At 40.8% G+C, this 23979-nt stretch overlaps 1 protein-coding gene across 1 annotated transcript in view; it reads right to left on the reverse strand.

Moving 5' to 3' along the window:
* SVEP1 (sushi, von Willebrand factor type A, EGF and pentraxin domain containing 1) overlaps window positions 1–23979 on the reverse strand; it is a 194867-nt gene that overhangs the window by 144964 nt on the left and 25924 nt on the right. The window contains exons 2-3 of the mRNA XM_049896872.1: window positions 10167–10422; window positions 6737–6913 (exon numbers count right to left, since the gene is read on the reverse strand). Of these exons, the coding sequence (XP_049752829.1) occupies window positions 6737–6913; window positions 10167–10422 (433 nt within the window). The remainder of the gene's footprint in view (window positions 1–6736; window positions 6914–10166; window positions 10423–23979) is intronic.

Raw genomic sequence — 23979 nt, forward strand, 5'->3', positions numbered from 1 at the left:
ATTACGCTAAGAGTCCAGCGGTGACCAAGGAAGATATAGAAACCATGCAATTGCCTAAGATTTCAGTAATGAGTCTTGTCTAAGATTCTGGTGTGAAAGCCAACCTCTTAGGACCTATATCCTTTTCCTTGAGTACCTACTATGAGTTCTAAAGGGCAAAAACCAAAACCAAATCCATTGCTGTCAAGTTGATTCCGACTCATAGTGACCCTGTAGGACAGAGTAGAACTGTACCACAGGATTTCCAAAGCTGTAATCTTTAAGGAAACAGTCTGCCACATCTTTCTCCCACAGAGCTGCTGGTGGTTTCAAACTGCCTACATCTTGCTTAGCAGCTGAGCACTTAACCACCATGCCAACAGGGCTCCTTGGTCTGAAGGCAAGCGATGGGAATTCAACATGAACTGGAGAGTCACTCATGGCCTGTTATAATCACTAGTCTGAGGAAGTAGGAACAAAAAGCAATAAATAGTTGGGTGTGGTGCGAAAAGGAAGGCAGCGGAAGAAGCATGAAAAAGAGATCTGAGGAATGAAATAGGGTGGTACTTCGGTTCAACTATAGCTAGGTCCAGTTTTTAGCTCAAAGGGTGAAGGCAGAGGTCAAATTATGTTGAGACTTATACCCTGATGGTGCAGTGGTTAAGAGCTACAGCTGCTAACCAAAAGGTCAGCAGTTTGAATCCACCAGGCGCTCCTTGGAAATCACATGGGGTAGTTCTAGTCTGTCCTATAGGGTCGATATGAGTCGAAATCAACTCGACAGCAGTGAATTCAGCTTTTTTTTTTTTTTTTAATAGGCCATGCTAAGGAGCTTGAGGAGTCCTGGTGGCTGAAGTGGTTAAGCATTTGGCTGCTACCCAAAAGGCTGGCAGCTCGAATCCACCAGCCACTCCTTGGAAACCTTATGGGGCAGTTCTACTCTGTCCTGTAGGGTTGCTATAGGGTCACTATGAGTCAGAATCGACTCAACAGCAACAGGTTTGGGTTTTTATTGGTTTTAAGGAGCTTGAACTTATTCTATGAATGAAGAACCATTCAAAATTGTTAAGCAAGGGAGTGACATGATCAGATTTTCATTTTACATAATTTGTTCTGTTTTTCTCCTTCCTAGTGTTACCTGAACCATATGATGCTGCTTTTTGTAGGTCAAAAATGATCAAATATAGGTGATCTCATTATGATCAAACTAATACTTAGAGTTTGAAGCTTTATTTTTATGTGTCTATTTGTGAAATGTCTATCTGTACTAGCAAGATTGTAGGCTCTGGTGCCAGACTACAGGTTCATATCCTGGCTCTAGTAGCTGTGGACAATTTAATTGACCTTTCAGTACCTTATTTTCCTGATTTCTAAAATGGAACAATACCTCAGAGAGCTGTTACGAAGATCAAACGAACCAATATATATCATACTTGGAACAATGTCTGCCCTTTAGTAAGCACTATTTAAACATTAGCAATTATTACTTAGCAAAAGAAGGAAACAATCAATACATGAATGGATAAACAAGTTATGGTATATTCACACAATGGAATACTATGAAACAATAAAGAACAATGATGAATCCATGAAACATCTCATAACATGGATGAATCTGGAAGGCATTATGCTGGGTGAAATTAGTCAGTCACAAAAGGACAAATATTATATAAGACCACTATTATAAGAACTCAAGAAAAGGTTTAAACACAGAAATAAACATTCTTTGATGGTTATGAGGGTGGGGAGGGATGGAGAAGGGTATTTACTAACTAGATGGTAGACAAGAATTATTTTAGGTGAAGGGAAGGAAAACACACAATACAGGGGAAGTCAGCACAACTGGACTAAACCAAAAGCTAAGATGTTTCCTGAGTATACCCAAACACTTTGAGGGGCAGAGTAGCAGGGGCAGGGGTCTGGGGACCATGGTTTCAGAGGACATCTAGGTCAACTGGCACAACAAAGCATATTAAGAAAACGTTTTGCATTCCACTTTGGTGAATGGTGTCTGGGGTCTTAAACACTAGCAAGCAGCCATCTAAGATGCATCAATTGGTCTCAAACCACCTGGAGCCAAGGAGAATGACGAACACCAAAGATACAAGGAAAATATAAACCCAAGAGACAGAAAGGGCCACATAAACCAGAGACTCCATCAGCCTGAGACCAGAAGAGCTGGATGGTGCCCGCCTACCACTGATGACTGCCCTGACAGGGAACACAACAGAGAATCCCTGATGGAGCAGGAGAAAAGTGGGATGCAGATCTCAAATTCTAGTAAAATGACCAGTCTTAATGGTCTGAGACTAGAGGGACCCAGAGGACATGGCTCCTCCACTCTCTGTTAGCCCAAAACTAAAACCATTCCCAAAGCCAACTCTTTAGACAAAGATTAGTCTGGACTATGAGACATAAAATGATACTGGTGAGGAGTGTGCTTCTTGGATCAAGTAGACACATGAGACTATGTTGCCAGCTCCTGTTTGGAATCGAGACGAGAAGGCAGAGGGTGACAGGAGCTGGCTGAATGGAGAGAGGAAATACAAGGTGAAGAGGAGAAGTGTGCTGTCATATTGTGGAGAGAACAACTAGGGTCACATAACAAAGTGTGTGTAAGTTTTTGTATGAGAAACTGACTTGAATTGTAAACTTTCACTTACAGCACAATAAAAAAAGAAAATAAATATTAGCTATTATTAGTAATTATTTTCTCTGTCATAGTCATCATCATCATTGTCCCAGTGTCTATGTTAAAGGTGAAGGATGGATAAAGTGATACTAGTAACACAGCTAGGAATGGAAATAGCACCTTCTTTTCATTAGACCGCATAGCTTTGTTTGGGCCTTTACGCTACTGTTGCATTATGTGATGTTTGATAATCCTGAAAAGATATTTTCTTAACGCTTTAAACCTAATCATTAGTAGTGTTAAAAACTTGTGCCTAATTTCTGAATTCTGCAAAATACTTACAGTAAATGAAACTAAGCTATGTACTTAAAAAAAAAAATCATAAGCCATTTATGAAGCACTGATTTATGACAAGAAAAAAATACTGATATGTGAGTGTTCCTAGTCTCTCTCCATTTATGGCTCCCCAAAGCATGAAGCAGAATCAAAAGAGGGAGAAAGATAAGAGGCTTGGGTGGGGCTTCGGGGGAGTGGGTGTGTTGTTATTATTATGCCCATTTTACAGAAAAAACTAACAATCAAAAAATACTAATACGTGTCTAAAATCACATGGTTTGTAATTGACAGTGATTGGATTTGACCCAGCTCTGTGTTTTTTAACATTTCGAGCACAGTTCTGTGTCTATGGTATCTGAAAAGCAACGTGTATAAGAAATGATTTTCAAAAATGCAAAATAAGTGGTGTGATATCTTGAAAATAAACTAGGACTTAGAGAAAAGGGTCCTAGGTCCTTTCTCAGGTTCCGCATAATGCTCGTCTTTCCCAAGGCCCCAGTTTCCTCTTGCAGAATGAGGGGTTTAGAAGAGAAAACCTCGAAGATTCCTTCTGGCTCTAAGGAGGAATGATTTGCTTTCCAAAGGCACTGTTTCTACAGTGAGGATAAATACTCAGAATTCCAACTATTCAGAATCCTCTCCTCGAGCAATAAAATAGCTATCATCTAGTCATCCTAAAGGAGACTACCTTGGTTTAGCCTTTTCTGGGGTCCCTTCTTCATACCGATGACCTTTTTACTGAACAGCACATGCTGCAGTCTGTAATTATACATTTACCTCTGTGGTTAGACTGTAAGTTCCAAGAAGGTAGGGATCTTGTCTGTTTGCTGACCACTGAATCCCTCCCTCCCTAGGGCCTAGCATAGGGCTTGACATAGAGATGGTGCTCAGTAACATTTGTTGACAAAATGGATTTTAAACGGAGTTCACAGATTCCAGGTTTTCAGTTCTGGATTAATGAGAGCTGTATTTTTTTTTTAATACTCTTTTCTGACTTTTAGACATTGATTTATACTTTTAGATATTCATTTATTTTTTTTCCTCCTAGCTCTTAGTAAGCCACAAAAGTCAACGATGAGAGATGCCTACTGCAACTACCCAAAATCACAGTGTATGTGTTGGAGTCCCAATACTATGTTTCCTAATCCCTTAGAAACAAATACTGAAAATAGCAACACCGACATTTCCATCCATGAAACTACATCTAATTTAAATCCTGTGTGTAAGAAAGAACTGAGGTGAGATTTACCAATCGAAGAGCTGGGACAGATAAACTAGTCTTTTGTGCTTGGTGTTCTCGGCTAGAGACAGCAGCAAGATGTCCTCCTCTCCCTCCAGCGATGCTCAACGACAGGCCCATTCAACCTTGTACGTTTTATGGACTGCTGTGTCTTTCAGTACTGGAATGTACTGCTGGTAGCAGCCACAGTTACTTGGGTAAGTGGGGGCAATGGGTTTGTAAACTGCCCCCTCTCTCTTCCCTCACCCCCTGAGATGCAAGATAACAGTGGCCCTGGAGCAGTGGAGGGCTGGAGTACAGTGCAGCTGAGGCTGCTGGGCCACCACATGGCAATGGCTTACTGGCAGGGAGCAGCCCAGTCTAGGACCACACGGAAACCACACATGCTGACTACAGCATGGAGCAAAGAAAATGAGAGCTTCTGCCTGTGTTTGGTGGGCTAGGATGGGAGGGGTGATGGAGGGAGTGGGTGCTGGGGAGAGTGCCAAGCTGGGCTGTTGATGAGAGTGTGGGAAGATTCAAGGGGAGGGGAAAACAAGGAGAGACATTTTGCCAACTCAAAGGCAGTTGGGCTGATTCCCTCCAGCCCCCCTTTTTCTGCTTAAGTGAGAAAGCCTGCTGGGTGGGGTGGAAGCAGGGCCAAGAAAGGAGTGATTCTTCTCGGTGAGCACGGATGGTCAGACCCAGGAAAGGATGTGTTTGCCAGCTGGGATCAGAGCCAGGAGAGGGAAGTGAGGGGAGGCACAAAAGGAAGAAAAGAGAGTGGAAGACTAACACAAGAGGAAATGTCCCACAAGGAAAAGAAAAGAAAGGAAGGAAAGAGAGAAAGCATGACAGGTAGACAGGGGAGAACCACGTTTTCACGCTGCACAGCAGGCTTATCTACCAATTGCCAGAGTTCAGGAATGTTGACATGAAACAAACAATAAAAGACCACACGGACAGTATAAAATAAACCCACTCCTTCTTAATTTTCTTGGTGGGTGTTAATTTCCATGGGAATGCATTTTCTCAAAACAGTGAAGCATGGAAGAACTGCAAACTATAAAAAACATGTTGCTTTGTAGGTAAGAACAGAACAATTGAGCAAGTAAAATGCGACCAACACAGAGGCACCACATACTACTTCTAAAGATTAGGTATGTCCTAAATTATATCGTAGTGCGTAAGAATCCTAAATTGCTTTTCTTACCTTTCTAATAAAATATAAAAATATAAACATCCCTCCTCTAGGACTCCTGTTGTTGTTTTAGGTGCCATCGAGTTGGTTCCGACTCATAGCAACTCCATGCACAACAGAACAAAACACCACCCAGTCCTGCGCCATTCTCACAATCATTGCCATGCTTGAGCCCACTGTTGCAGCCACTGTGTCAATCCATCTCGTTGAGGATCTTCCTCTTTTCCCTTGACCCTCTACTTTACTGAGCGTGATGTCCTTCTCCAGGGACTGATCCCTCCTGACAACATGTCCAAAGTATGTGAGACGTAGTCTCGCCATCCTTGCTTTTAAGGAGCAAGGACTCCTAGATGAGAGCTAAAAATACAAATATCTATGAGGTAAAAAAACATGATGACACTTTTAGAACTTTTTGTTGCCCCTTTGTGGAGACTTTTAAGAGTTAAAAGATCACCAAATGAATGTCGCACTTTTTGTGATTATGTCATAAACTGCATGAGACCTGGTTTTAGAAACCCACTGGCTTTAACTTCCCACAGAGACTGGGGCATATTTTGGCTTGAGTGAGGGCAGTGGAGGTTCACTGGTAGAATTCTCACCTTACAGGCAAGAGACTTGGATTGGATTCCCAGCTAATGCACCTACCTCACAGATAGCCACCGTCCACCTGTCAGCAGAGGTTTGTGTGTTGCTATGACGCTGAACATGTTTCAGTGGAGCTTACAGCCTAAGATGGACTATGAAGAAAGGCCTGGCAATCTACTTCTGAAAATCAGCCAATGAAAACCCTACAGAAGACTATGGACCGATCCTCGATGATCATGATGCAGGATTGGGCAGTGTTCTGTTCCATTGTGCATAAGTTGCCATAAGTTGGGCCCACTCAACGGCAGCTGACAACAACAAGTGCCGAGAGGACAGATTTGGCTAATCTATCAGACTGATTACAAGAAAAGCCAGTATCTCCCCCCTTCCCGCCCCCAGTTCTGAACCTAGGCTTCAAGAAGTCTTACAAGCTTCCATTCTTCCTCCTGCATCACAGCCATCACCAGATAACCCTGATGGAGGGTGAGAAGCTACATAGAAGACAGTCCAGTTGTCCAAAACATAGCCATTTTAGACCAGATTACAGGCAACTGATCCCTAAACATGTAAGACAAACCAACTGAGATCGGCAGAGCAGCCTACCCAACACACAGCTGATTGCAAATGCATGGATGAGCACAACTCAGACAAAAGAGCTGCCCAGCTGACCTACAGACTCATGAGCAACAATAAATACTTACTGTTTTTAGCCATTGGGTTTTGGGGTCGTTTATTACACAGCAAGAGATAATTGATAACAGTTACACACAAACTGGAGACTCACCTGTACATTCATGTTGTAGTCCTTTCCCATAATACCCCTTCTCACAGATGCACTCAAATTGACCTGTGTGCGTCCCACATTTGCAGCTTGCCATTCGGTCACAGCAGTCTTTGCCGGCTTCACAAAGATACGAGCAATGGGACATGTCCTCTTGAATAAAGCTCCCAGAAGGCAGATCTACCAATAACATATGACAGAGGGAAGTGAAAAATGAATTAGCAGTTGAATATCACCTTCTCTAGTCTCTAAAATTTAGACGCAGCTAGAGAAAATTTCTAATTCCCAACTGCTCCCCACCCCCACCCCCACCCAGATATGAATGTGTATGATTTTTACTACCACAGTCTGAGAATTGCTTTCAGCCAGTTAAATCGTTTCAGTCTGGGACCTCATCATAAGTTCTCGAGGCCATGCAAGGTCAGGCAGAAGTTAAATATTTTAGCAAGGAATCTCCAGATGCAGCAGGAAGCAATGCAGTCAGTTCCCCAGGTCACTCCCCTGGCCTACACACCCGCACTATTCCACTGCCCCAGTATGAAGTCAGGCATCCCAGCCAGATTTCCAAAGTACCTTGTTCAAATGAGAAATAAAACCACAATCCTGACTGCTGTAAGGGTGTTGGCCGTGCGCTACTGACTTAAGAATAAATATTAATTACTATGTCCATAGCGATTTGATTACAGATTTAAATAACAGCACCAGATAAACTAAATAACAGAGTCAGGATCCAGTTTGTCTCCTAATTTTAAATAAATAATCATGTGTTATGTAAATAGAGACCATTCTGACGAATGGGACCAAGCTCAAAAGTGAGATATGCTGTGAATTGAACAACTTAGGCAGAATTATCCAGAAAGTGATTTAACAAGGCAAGGTCAGTTTCAATATAAAACAAACGAATGAATCCACTGCCATAGAGTTGATTCCAGCTCATGGTGACCCTCAGGACAGAGTAGAACTGTCCCATAGGGTTCCAAAGGAGTGGCTGCCAACCTTTTGATTTTAGCAGCCAAGCTCTTAATCACTGAGCCACCAGGGCTCTAAGGTTCAGTATAGCTGACCCAAAGTGGATAGCCCAGAATCAGGCAAACAATAAGTCCATTTACTCTGCTGAAGGAGTTCAAAGTCAGTCTAATTCTAGTACTAGGTACAGACATCCTGATGAGCCAACAGTAGGAACTCAAGCGGGTAAGTTTCAGCAAGACACATGGACTGCAACTGAATACATGGGAAGGAGACTGGTGCTGGTCACAGTTATGGAACATCTGTCCCTGTGCATTATGGCTCTGCACAATGTATACAGACAAAAGACAGGGAGGATTCCAGCCCCTAGGGAAAGAGACAAGCAAATTCAGGCACCCTATTACAGCTCCATCCAACAGAGTATGGAGGAGGTAAAAGGTCTGCAAATGGGTACCCAGCACTTAGCTCTGAGGTACTGGGCCACAGGTTTACTTGGCAATAGAGCAACTTAGGTAGCAATAATAACCTAGCCAGGACTAGTGCACTGGCATTCAGGTCTCGGGGAGAGATAAGTGGATGAATTACATATGGGGAAAGCTATGATTCCATAACCTATGTTTACTGAGAATGGCCAGAAGCATGGACAATCTTGAGACTGAGAATGGATCCATCCAAATTGAAAGTACACTCAAAAAGCGTAGAGGCAGGGGAAATGAGGCTCATTCCCTTTGAACTGATTATGTCTTTCCAGTAAAGACAGTCTCTCCTTACCAAGTCTGAAAACTCAGCCAAGGTATGACATACTCTAGATATTAATTTACTGCAATAAAGGTCGTGCCTTCCAAAACCCTATTGACTTGTAGCAGCCTAAACTCTTTCTTTGAAGGTTGTGTCCTACCTCTTCAAAGCAGGGGGCCCCAGTACTATAATACAGAGAAATGATACGACTGGAAATTAGCCCTCTACAACACATATAATAACATCCACAACTTCATAATCCTACCTAATAATCCCATAATCCCCAACTGGACCACCGTGTTTTCCCACTTAACTGAATTTCTGTCATGTGCTAGAAACAACACTTGGTATAGTATAAATAATATTTTATTTAGTCCTGGTACATATTAAACTCTCCATTTAAAAAGCAGAGAAAGCAGAAGCTCAGTGATATTAGATAAATTGCCAAAGGTAATAATAATAGGGGATGGTAACTGAGGGCTTAGTGAGATAAATTCCCATTTTATACACATTAACCCATTTAATCCTTGCAATGATCCTATGAAGTAGGTACTATCTTTATTCCCTGTGATATTAACATGAAGCCTAAGGCATCCAATACTTAAATTATGTGTCCAAAGCCACTCAGCAAGAAGGTGACAGAACTGAGATTCAAACTTTAAGCCCTATTAAAAACTAGGCTTCATTAAGTTGCAGGCCCAGAACTGAAATCTAAAATTGCATTGCTCCCTAAACTCATTTTCTTGCTGCTTCTAAGCCCTGCCCTAAATCCCTGCCTACCCTACTAAGTGCTAACCTCCACTACCTTTGCCAGCATTGTCCTTCAGAGAGGTAAATTCTTCTCACTATATCCATGGCTGCTGCCTGAGGTCCTGCTCTATTCTCTTGGAACTACAGTAGGCCTGATCTGCTCGTTATGAGCATCACTAGCTGCCTGGAACCTCATGCTGCCATGATTTACCATTAAATTGGATCTTGCACATGGATACACGCAAGGATCAAGTCTAATTTGTCACCTCACTTTGGTCTGAGGCTAAATCTCCTGTCGTCTCCTCCCAGTCTGTGCTTTCTGTCTCCTGGCTCACCAGGAAGCACATCCATACTATGTAGGCAGTTTATCTAACTTAAATCATACAACGAAACATCCTCATAAACAGTGTACAAAGAACTCTAATGAATGGATTTGCTGATCTTCTTCCCTTTGGGGTTTATTGCTCTTCAGCTTATACATAAACACATTTATCTTCAAGCTGTCAGATCAAGAAGTATGTGTCAAGTATTTACTGTCCCTATATCTTCCTGTGAATTTCTGGAGACATTCTGGTGAGATTCGCTATGCATGTCTCTGAATTTGTTTACTTCATCTGTCCAGATAACTATAAATGAGATCTAAGTCGAGGCTTTCCATGCTGTGTGTGGCCTTGAAACACACCTAAATTCATTCCATTGATTCCAACAGTTCCAGGTCGGAGCATAAGGATATTTCAGTGAAAATATATCACAGCTATTAAAAACAACAACCACAATAATACTCTTGTTACAAGGTCAGAATGTCATCTCTACTTATGAAATTCAGCTCATCTCATTATCTCCTTACACACAAGGAACACACCATGTTCATCAAAGACCTAGTGAGCGTTTGGTATTACTCCCCAGTGGATTTCAGGCAGGAAGAGAAAAGGAAACCTCATTTCAAGGCGCATTTGTTATGCCACAAGGATTCCATTACCTTCATGCAGTGCCCGGCGAGCTAAAGCCTCAAATTCTGCAAAACTGTGGAGAAGGAAGCAGTGCTCCTCCTTTGGGGTGGAAGCCATGTCATTCAGTTCTCGAATGTTTCCTTGCCATATGCCAAAAGTGAAGATCTCCACTCCAAAATCCCGCAGTAATGCTGCAATTGGTCTAGGATCTCCTCCATTGGAATATCCATCAGTAATGAGAAATATCACTTTTGTTGAGTTTTCTCTAGAATGACGAAGAATTTGCTGTAATGAAAACAGGAAAAGCATGAGTTTTCATTGTGTTGCCTACTAGGTGCTTCTCCTCTCATGTTGGCAAATGTTTGTGGAGGTCATTAGCATTTCAGGGGAATGGAAAATGGAAGCACCAATAAGTGAGGGTAAACAGAAATAGGCATAGACTAGAGCCTACAATGGTCTTCTCACGTTTAGTCCCTCAAGTGGCTCATGGGAATCACAATAAATGTCAAAAGTATTGAAAGTGCTTTATTATTTTATTGCTATGCAACTCACTAAAAAAGGGCCAAAATTTTTGCAGCACGAATTTTTTTTGTAAATAATATCGCACTTATTGGTAAGCTATACTTTATTGGGAGCCCTGGTGGTGCAATGGTTAAGTGTTCTGCTGCTAACTGAAAGGTCAGCAAATCAAACCCACTAGCCACTCGGCAGGAGATACAGCCTTGGGAACCCTATGGGGCAGTTCTACACTGTCTTATAGGGTCGCTGTGAGTCGGAATTGACTCGACAGCACACAACAGCAACAACATTATTTATTGATTTCCAAATATGAACAAAATCTGGGGCCTATGCATCTACTTTCAAGTAAATGTGCACACATGCACACACACAATTCGCAATATTGAGACTTATGTGTGTGTGTGTATATATATTCAGAAGAGTCCCTTGGTAGTATAAATCCTTAAGGCACTCGGCTGCTAACCAAAAGGCTGGAAGCTCAAGTCCACTCAAAGGCGCCTTGAAAGAAAGGCCTGGTGATCTATTTCCAAAAAAATCAGCCATTGAAAACCCTATGGAGCACAGTTCTACTCTGACACATATGGGGTCACCATGATTTGGAGGTGAATTGACAGCAACTGGTTATATATGCCAAACATATAATACATATACATACAGCATACATGAATATATTCCTGCATGATTACTCCCTAAAAGCCTAGATGGATGAAAACTTTAACACAGCATGCCTTTTCCAGAGTTAATTGATGGCCAACCGGCTCACAATGTTTATTTTCCCAGTGCTCATCCAAAATCGCAGAATTGATTCAATACTTCATCTATTTTGGACCACCCAGTATTAGCACAAAATTAGCTGCTTTTGGTGGTGTCCTATCATAGGACGGAAAAGTAGCGATTCATTAAATCTGACACTGGGCTTTATTATTTTAGGACAAGTGAGTTACGTTTTACAGCATTCTAGACTATTGCTTCCTCATAGATACAAGAAAAAAAAGATGAAACCTTTTAAAAAAAGCTTTCTATTTATTATTGGAAACCCTGGTGGTGTAGTGGTTAAGCGCTACGGCTGCTAGCCAAGAGGCTGGCAGTTCGAATCCACTAGGTGCTCCTTGGAAACTCTATGGGGCAGTTCTACTTTGTCCTGTAGGGTCGCTATGAGTCAGAATTGACTCAACAGCAGTGGGTAATTTTTGGTTTTATTTATTACCACTGATGTTTTGTAACACTTGCAGTAGGGAATCCGGTATTGTAATTCAATTTACTGGTGATGCTTTTCACTAAAAATGGGTAGGAAGGATACGTGCCAAGATACATTTTCCAGCAAACTCTTAAAAGAAATTCAATTTTATAAAGCAATATTTTAAAAACACTGCATGATTTGCAGAAGGTAGGCGGGAAGAATGACAATTGTACCCTGTTTTTTAAAGTTAAAAGAGATATTACGGTAAAAAATAACTGCCTCAATTCACACTACAGAGCCTAATCAGTTATAAGATACCCTTATAAGATTCTCTCATGTCCGTAGAAAGCATTCTTCATTAGTATATAATCAGTGAATACTGATCATAATCTAATAATTCTCTAATTTTTTTTTTTAGTGTTCATGATTGTGAGCTAAAGCTGTTAAACACGAATTCAAAGAAAATTAATTAAACTTAATGCTAATCCTTAAGAAGCCCTGGCGGTACAATAGTTACCCACTTGGCTGCTAACTGAAAGGTTGGCAGTTTGAACCCACCGGAGAAAGACCTGGCAGTCTGCTCCCATAAAGATTACAGACACAAAAACCCTATGGGGCAGTTCTACTCTGTCACATGGGGTTGCTAGGAGTTGAAAATCAACTTGAGGGTACCTAACAATGACAACAAATTAAATTAAAAACAACTTAGTAGAACATCAGAAAGCCAGAACTTCCAGAAGAGGTATTAAAACACCTCACTCCACCCCTTCTCAGAAACCAAATGAAATAATCAAAGGGAAACAAATAGTGTGTATGGGACCATCCTGAACAGAGGCACAGAGGGCAGGTATGTGTGGCAGGTGACGTGTAAAATGTTAGCAGACGCATTCCCCAGATACACCAAGGAGCCCAATCAACAGTCTCAAAATTCTTGGCTCTTAAAGTTTAAAAAGCTGCACTCTTGATGAACGACAGGAAGAGTTGGGAAGAACACTTCGTAAGTGTGGGATTTTTCCCCACTCCAGACTAGACAAGAACCCCAAGGAGAGGATGGAGGAGAGTCAGAGGAAAGGAAATTTTAGATGTTGCTGTGAGGCCCTGCTCTCTGTCTCAATTTCCCAAACCCCAATTCAGTCTCCGAAGAAGAGATGACTCACACCCCTTTAGGTACAGGAATACATGTCTCCCCTTTCCATTTGGAAATATGGGATTATAGCAAGGCCCACAGAAGTGCTCTTGGCCACATGATATAGGACGATAGGTATAACTCCATGGGTGTTAAGGTAGAGAAGAGTAGATAAGTGTCAAGTCTTTTGTATCCCGAGAAAAGATAAGAAGACAAAGAGTTGGTGGCCTGAAAGAGTCTTACAGTATCAAGGGTGTGGCAGTGGAAAATAGCAGGGACACTGTAAGCCAAAAGCCAGATGGGGATGTGTCCTTCTCAGGTGATATTGACATAGGAAGTTCTAGAAGCCCCAGGAGATGGCTACATGAAGGGCAACAATAGCTGACATGTTCCTGTGTTGATGACCAAATCTCACGCTGAAACAACTATGCATCTCAGAAGACGATTGTTAGTTGTCGTTAGGCGCCACTGAGTTGGTTTCAACTCATAGTGACCCTACGTACAAGAGAATGAAACACGGCTGGGTCCTGCGTCATCCTCACAATCGTTGTTATGCTCAAGCCTGTTGTTGCAGTCACTGTGTAAATCCATCTCATTGAGGGCCTTCCTCTTTTTCGCTGACCCTCTATTTTACCAAGCAGGATGTCCTTTTCCAGGGGCTGGTCCCTCCTGATAACATATCCAAGGTATGTGAGACGTAGTCTTGCCATCTTTGCTTCTAAGGAGCATTCTGGTTGTACTTTTTCCAAGCCAGATTTGTTTGTTCTTTTGGCAGTCCATGGTATACTCAATATTCTTCTCCAACACCACACAATTCAAAGGCTTCAATTCTTCTTCAGTCTTCTTTATTCATCGTCCAGCTTTCACACGCACAGGAGGTGACTGAAAACACCATGGCTTAGGTCAGGTGCACCTTAGTCTTCAAGGTGACATCTTTGCTTTTCAACAATTTAAAGAGGTCTTTTGCAGCAGATTTGCCCAATGTAATGTGTCTTTTGATTTCTTGTCTGCTGCTTTCATGGGTGCTGATTGTGGATCCAAGTAAAAAGAAATCTTTGACAACTTCGTTTCTCTGTTTATCATATGTGGCTTACTGGTCCAGTTGTGAGGATTTTTGCTTTCTTTATCTTGAGGTATAATCCATACTGAAGGCTGTAGTCCTTGATCTTCAGCAGCAAGCGCTTCAAGTCCTTTTCACTTTCAGCAAGCAAGGTCGTGTCATCTGCATAACGCAGGTTGTTAACGCATTTTCCTCCAATCTTGATGCCCTGTTTTTCTCCATAGAGTCCAGGTTCTTGGATTATTTGCTCAAGATACAGACTGAATAGGTATGGTGAAAGGATACAACCCTGATGCACACCTTTCCTGACTTTAAATCACACGGTATCCCCTTGTTTTGTTTGAACGATTGCCTCTTGACCTGTGTACAGGTTCCTCGTGAGCACAATTAAGTGCTGTTCTGCAATTCCCATTCTTCTCAATATTAACCATAATTTGTTATGATCCATACAGCTGAATGCCTTTGCATAGTCAATAAAACACAGGTAAACATCTTTCTGGTATTCTCTGCTTTCAGTCAGGATCCATGTGACATGAGCAAGGTTACCCCTCGTTCCATATCCTCTTCTGAATCCAGCTTGAATTTCTGGAAGTTCTCTGTCGATATAATGCTGCAGCCGTTTTTGAATGATCTTCAGCAAAATTTTATTTGAGTGTGATATTAATGCTACTGTTCTATAATTTTCACATTCAGTTGGATCACCTTTCTTGGGAATAGGCATATATATGGATCTCTTCCGGTCGGTTGGCCAGGTAGCTGTCTTCCAAATTTCTTGGCATAGATGAGTGAGTACTTCCAGTGCTACATCGATTTGCTGAAACAACTCAGTTGATATTCTGTCAATTCCTGGGGCCTTGTTCTTCTCCAATGCCTCCAGTGCTGCTTGGACTTCTTCCTTCTGCACCATTGGTTCCTGATCATATGCTACCTCCTGAAGATGATAGTGCAGGATATATCAGAGCTCAGAGGCAGCCATTCTCTCCCTTGCGGCATCTTTGTACAAGCCACAGAGCTTAGACTCAACTACAGGCAGGGGGAAGAGGAAAAATTCCTGAGCATGACTCAGTTTTTAAAAGGGAAGTGCCTCCAAAATTTCTGATTTTGAGGTTGCTTGAAAATATCTATCATCAAGTGGGTTGGGGCCACAAAATATAAATTACATTTAGTGTAAAGAAAATAAATATTATTTTTCAAGTATTTATTGGCTGATAGTGAGATACTTTATCTTTTACATACAAAGTTTATCATGAGAGAAAGTAAAGATGCTGCTAAACGTTATTAAGGGCATGCAAGAGGGAATCAGAGGCCAGCCTGAAGAGGCTACTTCTGGCCAAATAAGGGGCAATTTGAGTATTAATAAAAATAGTAATTGAAATGGATTAAAATGTATCATTTATTACTTACATACATGCATATACATACCTACATACATATATATATACACACACACACATGCATATATGTACCTAAGTGCCTGGCTGCTAACTGAAAGGTTGGTGGTTCAAACCCACCCAGCAGCCTGTGGGAGAAAGACCTGGAGATTTGCTTCCTTAAAGATTATAGTCTAGAAAACCCTACAGGGCAGTTCTACACCATCACATGGGTTCTCTATGAGTCGAAAATCCATTCAAGGCACCTAACAACATCACCACACACTCCAGGGTAAAAGACATATGTGTGTGTGTATATGTGTGTTATTGTTCATACCACCTCTGGGGATATAGTCCATCAGTCTGTCATTAATGGCATGAAGTCAGGCATTATTTTATTTGTCTTTAAAATACTTCTCAGCATTCAGAGGGTAAATCCTGGTTCCAGTATTGCAAGATGTGGCAAGTTGTCTTGACACCACCCTTGCTCTTTACTATGTTATAAACTCTCTTTCTCTCTGAGTTGTTTCTTTCCTCCCTAAAATCATAATCTAACCTCCATGGATACTCCCCTATTCTTCTGCTCATTTTCATAACTCTCTTCTACAAGGCCATGGCAGTTAGCTGAAATCAAGACACTAAAAAAGTGAGAATTTTGATGGAAGGAAAGAGAAAGAGTAAATTGTCTTTTTTCAGTACAGTTTTCTTGACAGTGCCAGGCATAGAGTACGTGCTCATAAGTATTATTCAATAAATGAATTAGTGGATAAAGTCTAGGATACTCTGGAGAGAGTTACCTGAATAAGTCGGTCTTGAGTGAACAGTAGGAATGTACAGAATATCTGTATGTGTTTGTGTGTGTGCTGTGCTTTGTATGTCATTGTTAGTTGCCATTGAGTCAACCCCACGTGTGCGGAGTAGAAATGCTCCATAGGGTTTTCAAGGCTGTGATCTTTCAGAAGCAGATTGTCAGGCTTGTCTCGCAAGGCACCACTGGGTGGTTTGGAAACGCCAACCTTTGGGCTAGTAGACGAGCGCTTAACCGTCTGTGCCATCTGAGGACTCCTGTGCTTTGCAGTTTCTTACGAAAAAGATAGTGTTTTCTTTCTGTGCCTCTGCTGTCCTTCTGAAACGAACAAGTGCTGTTTTGTAATATTAGTCTTAGCTCATGTCAATAACCTTCCTTAACATCCAGGTTAGGATTTAGACACAAAACACTTTGCACACAACTCTTTACATACAAAACACTTCAAATTCTATTTTTCCTTCTCTTCTTGCAGAAAAGTGGTGAGTATTTACAGGAATCATTGTATCTGTTGGCATGACAGTATATTAAGCTTAAAATAGCAAGAAGAATAGCAGGACTAGTAGTCCAAGCAAAGAGTTACACAACATCTGATTTGGAATGCACTTTAACGAGGTGGCGGGGGGTGGACGATTTACTGAAAATAATTTACTGTCCCCCTCCCCATCTCTGGGCTTCACCATACTTGAATGAAAACATGGCTCAATAAAAAACATTTTTCACCCCCCAGATTTAAGAAGCAAACTCATCTGTGGTAATGCTTACGGAATGTGGTAAAGGCACAGCACTTGACTCTCCTTTCGGTGTTACTGAAATAGTTTACACCATCCGCTACCCTTTGTGAGCCATTTAAGAAACAGAACCTTTTGGTCCAGAATAATCAATGAGGTAAACCCTTTGCTGCCAAAGAAAAATTCAGCATGAACTTTGTCTAGCGAAAGGTTATCACCATCTGTATTGCATCAAGCCTCTGATTAGCTTGTATAAATATCTGGCAGGGAAGTAAGCTCCCCTTCTCCAGTAATAGTCAGTAGAATGATAAAAATGCAGGGTTGTGTAACACTGTTCTAACACCCGAGATCCATCACCATTACACAAGACTGCACCCCCAACCCCCAAAGACAGGCCACAAGGGAGCTGTTTTGAAAAATGGTCTTGAAAGAAAAAGAGAGGTCACAGCAAGTCTGGCACGGGGACAATACTTTCCCTTGGGCTTTGTTACTTAAACCACGTGTAGGTATAATACCAAGAAGCCCTGGTGGTGCAGTGGTTAAGCACTCAGCTGGTAAACGAAAGGGCAGAGGTATGAATCACCAGCCACTCGTCCGGAGAAAGATGTGGCAGTCTGCTTATGTAAAGATGTACAGCCTTGGAAACCCTACAGGGCAGTTCTAGTCTGTCCTGTAGTGCTGCTAGGAGTCTGAATCAACTTGATGGCAATAGGTTTTTGGTTTAGGTATAATATCAGCTGCAGCATGACCTTAGCTGCAATTACCCATCTTCAGCCTTGACTGAAGATACTAATTAGTCCTAACAGGTCACTAGTTCCTGGGTGGATTCAGGAGGTTCAGCCAGGGCCTGAGAATTTGCATTTCTAACAAGTTCCCAAGTGATGCTGCTGGTTTGGGGACCACACTTTGAGAACTACTAATGATTCCAGGTGACACAATGGTTAAGTGCTCAGCCACTAACTGAAAGGCAGGCAGTTTGAACCCACTGGCCACTCCAAGGGAGAAAATACCCGATGATCTGCTCCCGCAAAGATTACAGCCTAGAAAACCCTATGGGGTAGTTGTACTCTGTCCCATAGAGTCACTATGAGTCGGAATTGGCTCAATGGCACAAAACAACAAGTTCCTGGGTGGCTATGGTTAAGTGCTCGGCTAATAACCAAAAAGGTTATTAGCCTACTCAGAGGTACCTCTGAAGAAAGGCCTGTAAATCTACTTCCAAAAATCAGCCACTGAAAACCCTACAGAGCACAGTTCTACTCTAACACACATAGGGTTTCTATGAATCAGAAGCCACTCAATGGCAGTAGGAGAACGGCCCCACAGGGTTTCTAAGACTAAATCTCTACGGAAGCAGACTGCCACATCTTTCTCTCGCAGGGCAGCTGGTGGTTGAAACCACCAACCTTTTAGTTAGCAGCCAAGCTCTCCAACCAATGCACCACCAAAGCTCCTAGAAATAGAAATAGTCACTAACAGTTATATTTTAAAGAATTTCGTACTGTGAAATTATATTTAGTGAGACTATACTATATATATACATATCAGGGTGCCCTGGAGGTGCAGTGGTTAAGAGCTCAGCTGCTAACCAAAAGGCCGGCAGTTCGAATCAACCAGTCACTCCTTGGAAACTCTATCTATCCTATGGTGTTGCTATGAGTCGCAATCAACTCTAGGGCAACAGGTTTGGTTTTGGTTTATATATATTAGGCCTACTGTCCGCCAAGCGGCAGAAAATCAGTGAACTGTGTCAGTGTTTCAACTTATTTTCCAAATACATTTCTTCCTTGTCAGGAAATATTAAGTACGAACAAGGCACCTTAAGTTGCTTAGAATACTTTCCTCACTTTCCAAATCCCAAAATTTCACCAACCTTCAACTGTTATTTAGTTAATATTTTTCATTTGAATACTCAGGAAGTTTTACAGCTTTGAATATTATTTGTTTTATTTGTTAAGCAGTTTTCTTTAGGAAAAGCAGCTATTCTGTTGGTTTATTATTTTCTGGAATTCGTATCTTCTATTCTTCATTTTTATCTCATTCAAACATCTTCTGAATTTGGCGGGAACGTCTTAAGCTTTTCTTCCTTATGACTCAGTTTCATGCGGTGTCGTTTCTCTTCCCTTCTACTTCTAACTAAGAATTAATCCTGGCACTGCATTTATTTTCCTTAACGATATTTATCTTACACAGCTTTCTCTTTATTCCTTTCAGCTTCTCAGCCAGCTTTAAGTCTGTTGTTTATCCCCTCGTTTCTCAGCTCCATTACAGTCTTTTGTTTATGTATACTAAGTGCACGTAACGAATGTTTTCTAGGATTTAGTTCTGTTTTTTCTAGTGCGTTCTTGTTATTGTCTGTATCTGGCATTCTATTTTATTTAGCAGAAAATTTTCAAAAAAGCCAAGTAGAATTGTTTTCTCTTTCCCCCCCGCTTTTTCCTCATTCATGAATGAAGCATATTCAGTCCTAGTGTTTGCAACAAACAATACACAACTGGGTAAAATGACTGTTGGGATAGATGACTGTAAAATTTTCTACCTGTTATTATTACTAAAATGAACTGATAACCTACCCAAGTGATAAGTAAAGAAATCCACACACATAAACGGTATACAAAACATTACTAACAATGTACAAACACCGAAAGAGAAACTAGATAACTGGAAGCTCCTAAAAATCAAATACTTATGCTCATCTAAAGACTTCATCAAAAGAGTAGAAAGATTACCTACAGATTGGGGGGAAAAAAAAATTTTAGCTACGACAAATCCTATCAGAGTCTAATCTCTAAAATCTGTAAGATATGGCAAAAGCTGAACAACAAAAAGACAAATAACCCAATTAAAAAATGGACAAAGGATATGAACAGGCACTTCACTAAAGAAGACATGAGGAAATGCTCACGATCATTAGCCATTAGAGAAATGCAAATCAAAACTACAATGAGATTCCATCTCACTCCAACAAGGCTAGCATCAATCCAAAAACACAAAATAATAAATATTGGAGAGGTTGTGGAGAGACTGGAACAATTATACACTGCTGGTGGGAATGTAAAATGGTACAACCACTTTAGAAATTGATTTGGTGTTTCCTTAAAAAGCTAGAAATAGAACTACCATACAATCCAGCAATCCCACTCCTTGGAATATGTCCTAGAGAAATAAGAGTCCTCACACGAATAGATATATGCACACCTACGTTCATTGTAGCACTGTACACAATAGCAAAAAGATGGAAACAACCCAGATGCCCATCAATGGATGAACGGATAAACAAATTATGGTATATTCACACAATGGAATACTACGCAACGATAAAGGACAATGATGAATCCATGAAACATGTCATAACATGGATGAATCTGGAAGGCGTTATGCTGAGTGAAATTAGTCAGTTGCAAAGGACAACTATGTATGAGGCCACTATTATAAGAACTCAAGAAAAGGTTTAAACACAGAAGAAAACATTCTTTGATGGTTACGAGGGTGGGGAGGGAGGGAGAAGGGTATTCACTAACTGGATCATAGACAAGAATTATTTTAGGTGAAAAAAAAAAAGGGAAGGATAACACACAATACAAGCAAAGTCAGCACAACTGGACTAAACCAAAAACTAAGAAGTTTCCTGAATACAACCAAACACTTCGAGGGACAGAGTAGCAGGGGCGGGGGTCTGGGGACCATGGTTTCAGGGGACACCTAGGTCAACTGGCATAGCAAAGTATATTAAGAAAATGTTTGGCATCCCACTTTGGTGAGTGGCGTCTGGGGTCTTAAACACTAGCAAGCAGCCATATAAGATGCATCAATTGGTCCCAACCCACCTGGAGCAAATGAGAATGAAGAGCATGAAAGACACAAGGAAGATATGAGACCAAGAAGCAGAAAGGACCACATAAATTCCATCAGCCTGAGACCAGAAGAGCTGGATGGTGCCCGGCTACCACCAATGACCGCCCTGACAGGGAACACAACAGAGTCCCTGATGGGGCAGGAGAAAAGTGGGGTGCAGAACTCAAATTTTAGTAAAAAGACCAGACTTAATGGTCTGACTGAGACTGGAGGGGCCCCTGAAGACATGGCCCCAGGCTCTCTGTTAGCCCAAAACTAAAGCCATTCCAGAAGCCACCTCTTCAGACAAAGATAACCAGACCAAACCCGTTGCCATCGAGTCACTTTTGACTCATAGCAACCCTACAGAATCAAGTAGAACTGCCCCATAGGGTTTTCAAGGAGCACCTGGTGGATTTGAACTTCCGACCTTTTGGTTAACAGCTATAGCTCTTAACTACTATGCCACCAGGGTTTCTAGCTGGTGACAATTGTGTTTCTTAGGTCAAATAGATACATGAGACTATGTGGGCAGCTCCTGTCCACAGGCAAAATGAGAAGGCAAAGGAGGACAGGAGCTGGTTGAATGGACACGGGAAATACAAGGTGGAGAGGAGGAGTGTAGAGAGAACAACTCGGGTCACATAATAATAGGTGTATAAGTTTTTGTATGAGGCTTGAATTGTAAACTTTCACTTAAAGCACAGTAAAAAAAAAAGCCACACACCATATCTGTTTGAAAACAAAGGACCTAGATCAGCATTGTTCAACACAACAGCCACCAGTCACATGCAACTATTGAGCACTTGCAACTGAGGAACTGAATTTGTACTTTTATTTAATTTTAACTAATTTAAATCTAAATAGCTACTGTGGCTAGTGGCTACAATACTGAACAGCGGAGGTCCAGATGAGTATATTCACATTCTAGGAAGAAAAAAACACAAAATGCCTATAGCAAGACTTTGAAAATATTCGTTCAGTCCAAGAAATGAAAAATCCACTTGAACATTTAGAAGATTACAGGATTTAATACTGATATCAGATGAAAATAAGCACAATAAATTGGCATTTGCAACAAAAGGGTTTAGGAAGTCATAACCTCTATGAAAGTAGGAGCTGAATGCCATAGAAAGAGAACAGGCTACAATGAAAGCAGTGATATGTGCAAGGAGAAGGACTTGATAAGAAAACAATGCAAGGAAGCCCAAAGCGGAATGAAAGACATAAAAATTCACATCAGTCGTAGCGGTTGTAGTTATTGTTAGCTGCCCTTGAGTTGGTTCCTGACTAATGGCAACCCCAAGCACAATGGAACAAAACGCTTCCTGGTCCCACGTCCAGAGTAATCTATGATGCCTTCTTTCTGATCTATCACATTTAGTAACCCATCCAGACCTATTCATTTCACCTCTTCATCTACCTACCTCACAATTTCTATTGCCCTGGACTTGGTTCAGGTGCTTCTGTCTAGATTATTAAAACACAAACGTTGTTTTCAACATCACTATCTGAAGCTGCTCTTCTTTCAAATCCACTTTCTGACCTGCCATCAGGGTTATCTATTTGAAATATTGAACAGATCACGTTTTAAAACCTCCAGTATTTTTCCTCTCTATGAAATAAATGTAAACTTCTTTATACATTATTTGACTATCCAGTCCTAAATAATACTTCCAGCCTTGCCCCTTACCATGACCTCTGTCTCCTGCCTACTTCCCCAACCAACCTCTTACACTATATTCTAGCTATACCAGTCTAATTGGAAGTTTTGGTATATACCATGCTTTCTTGATGATTCTTCTGCCTGGCAATTCTTATCAACTCTTTTTCATCTCCCAAAACATCCACCTCCACCTTTTACCAGTTCTTCAAAATGCAGATCAAAGTTCATCTCTTCTTTGAAGCTTTCCCAAGTTACTCTTCCATGAAGAAGACATCAAATTCATATCAGTGCCTCCACTTACGCTCCACTGTACTAACCCTATCACAATTATGGAAATCCTGGTGGCGCAGTGGTTTAAGTGCTATAGCTGCTAACCAAAAGGTCATTAGTTCAAATCTGCCAGGTAGGTGCTCCTTGGAAACTCTATGAGGCAGTTCTACTCTGTCCTATAGGGTTTTTTAAATCACAATTATAGTCACTGCATATATAGTTGTAAGTATAAAGTTGCCTATATCTGGCTATATCCCAAGATAGACTATAAGATGCTTGATGGCAGGGAGTGAGTCTTAAAGTCTCACTCTATAGATGACCAAAAATAACTAAGAACTAAGTGAACAAAAGGATAAATAAACAGATGCCTTACTTTTCACTAGCAACATGTCCAACATGTAGAATAAACTACTAAATTTTAGGTCAAAGATTGTTGTTACAGTAGATCCTGTCTTGCAAACTTGAAATGAAAACTCTTATAAATATTCTACTTAAACTTATTTCACTAAATTTGTACTGAGCTCCTACTATGTACCACACAGTATGCTAGGAATTTCTAATTGTACTATTCAGTGACACAACAGAAACAACCAAAAAACAAACACTAAAATAATGACGGAAGTAAAACTGAAAAGAGTATTCTGCAATAACTGAGCTTTTGTATTTATATTGTAATCCCAAATCAATCATATTTAGCATGTCTCATTTATTTTAAGTATTTACTTAGGCTTCACAGACTGAAATTCTAGAGAGAAGGATATGTTGGCTTGAGTAATATTTAGGCTTTTTACTTTAGTCAAGCCAAATCACAAAAGAACCAATGGGTCAAAGAAAAACTTAATCTCAAATTTATGGTCACAGAGTTGTTCCACCCACATGCATGCTTTAGTTATTAAACATGGATTCAAATCATTCTGAAATGAAGCCATAGGGACAGTACATCGAAATAGGAAATGGCATGCACAGGAGTTGATGACTAGCAGACTTAATCCAGACTGTAAAAACAACAGAACAAACACACAAGAGACCAAACAAATTTCCAACAATGCCAAGTTCCATCCAGTCTATAAACACACAGCAGAAAAAAAGAAAATCTAGTTAACAAGGGTAAAGTCATCAGAATCCAAATGAAAATGAAAGAGGGCTAAATGACATATCCCTCTTAAACAAACTGTTAATTTACAACAAGACAATAAACTCAAATTCACCGTCTATTGTTAATGTTGTTATGACTAACTTTATAAAATGATTTCATTTGACATATTAAAAGCCTATATAAAG

The sequence above is a fragment of the Elephas maximus genome, chromosome 9, assembly GCF_024166365.1.
Source record: "Elephas maximus indicus isolate mEleMax1 chromosome 9, mEleMax1 primary haplotype, whole genome shotgun sequence".
Taxonomy (NCBI): domain Eukaryota; kingdom Metazoa; phylum Chordata; class Mammalia; order Proboscidea; family Elephantidae; genus Elephas; species Elephas maximus.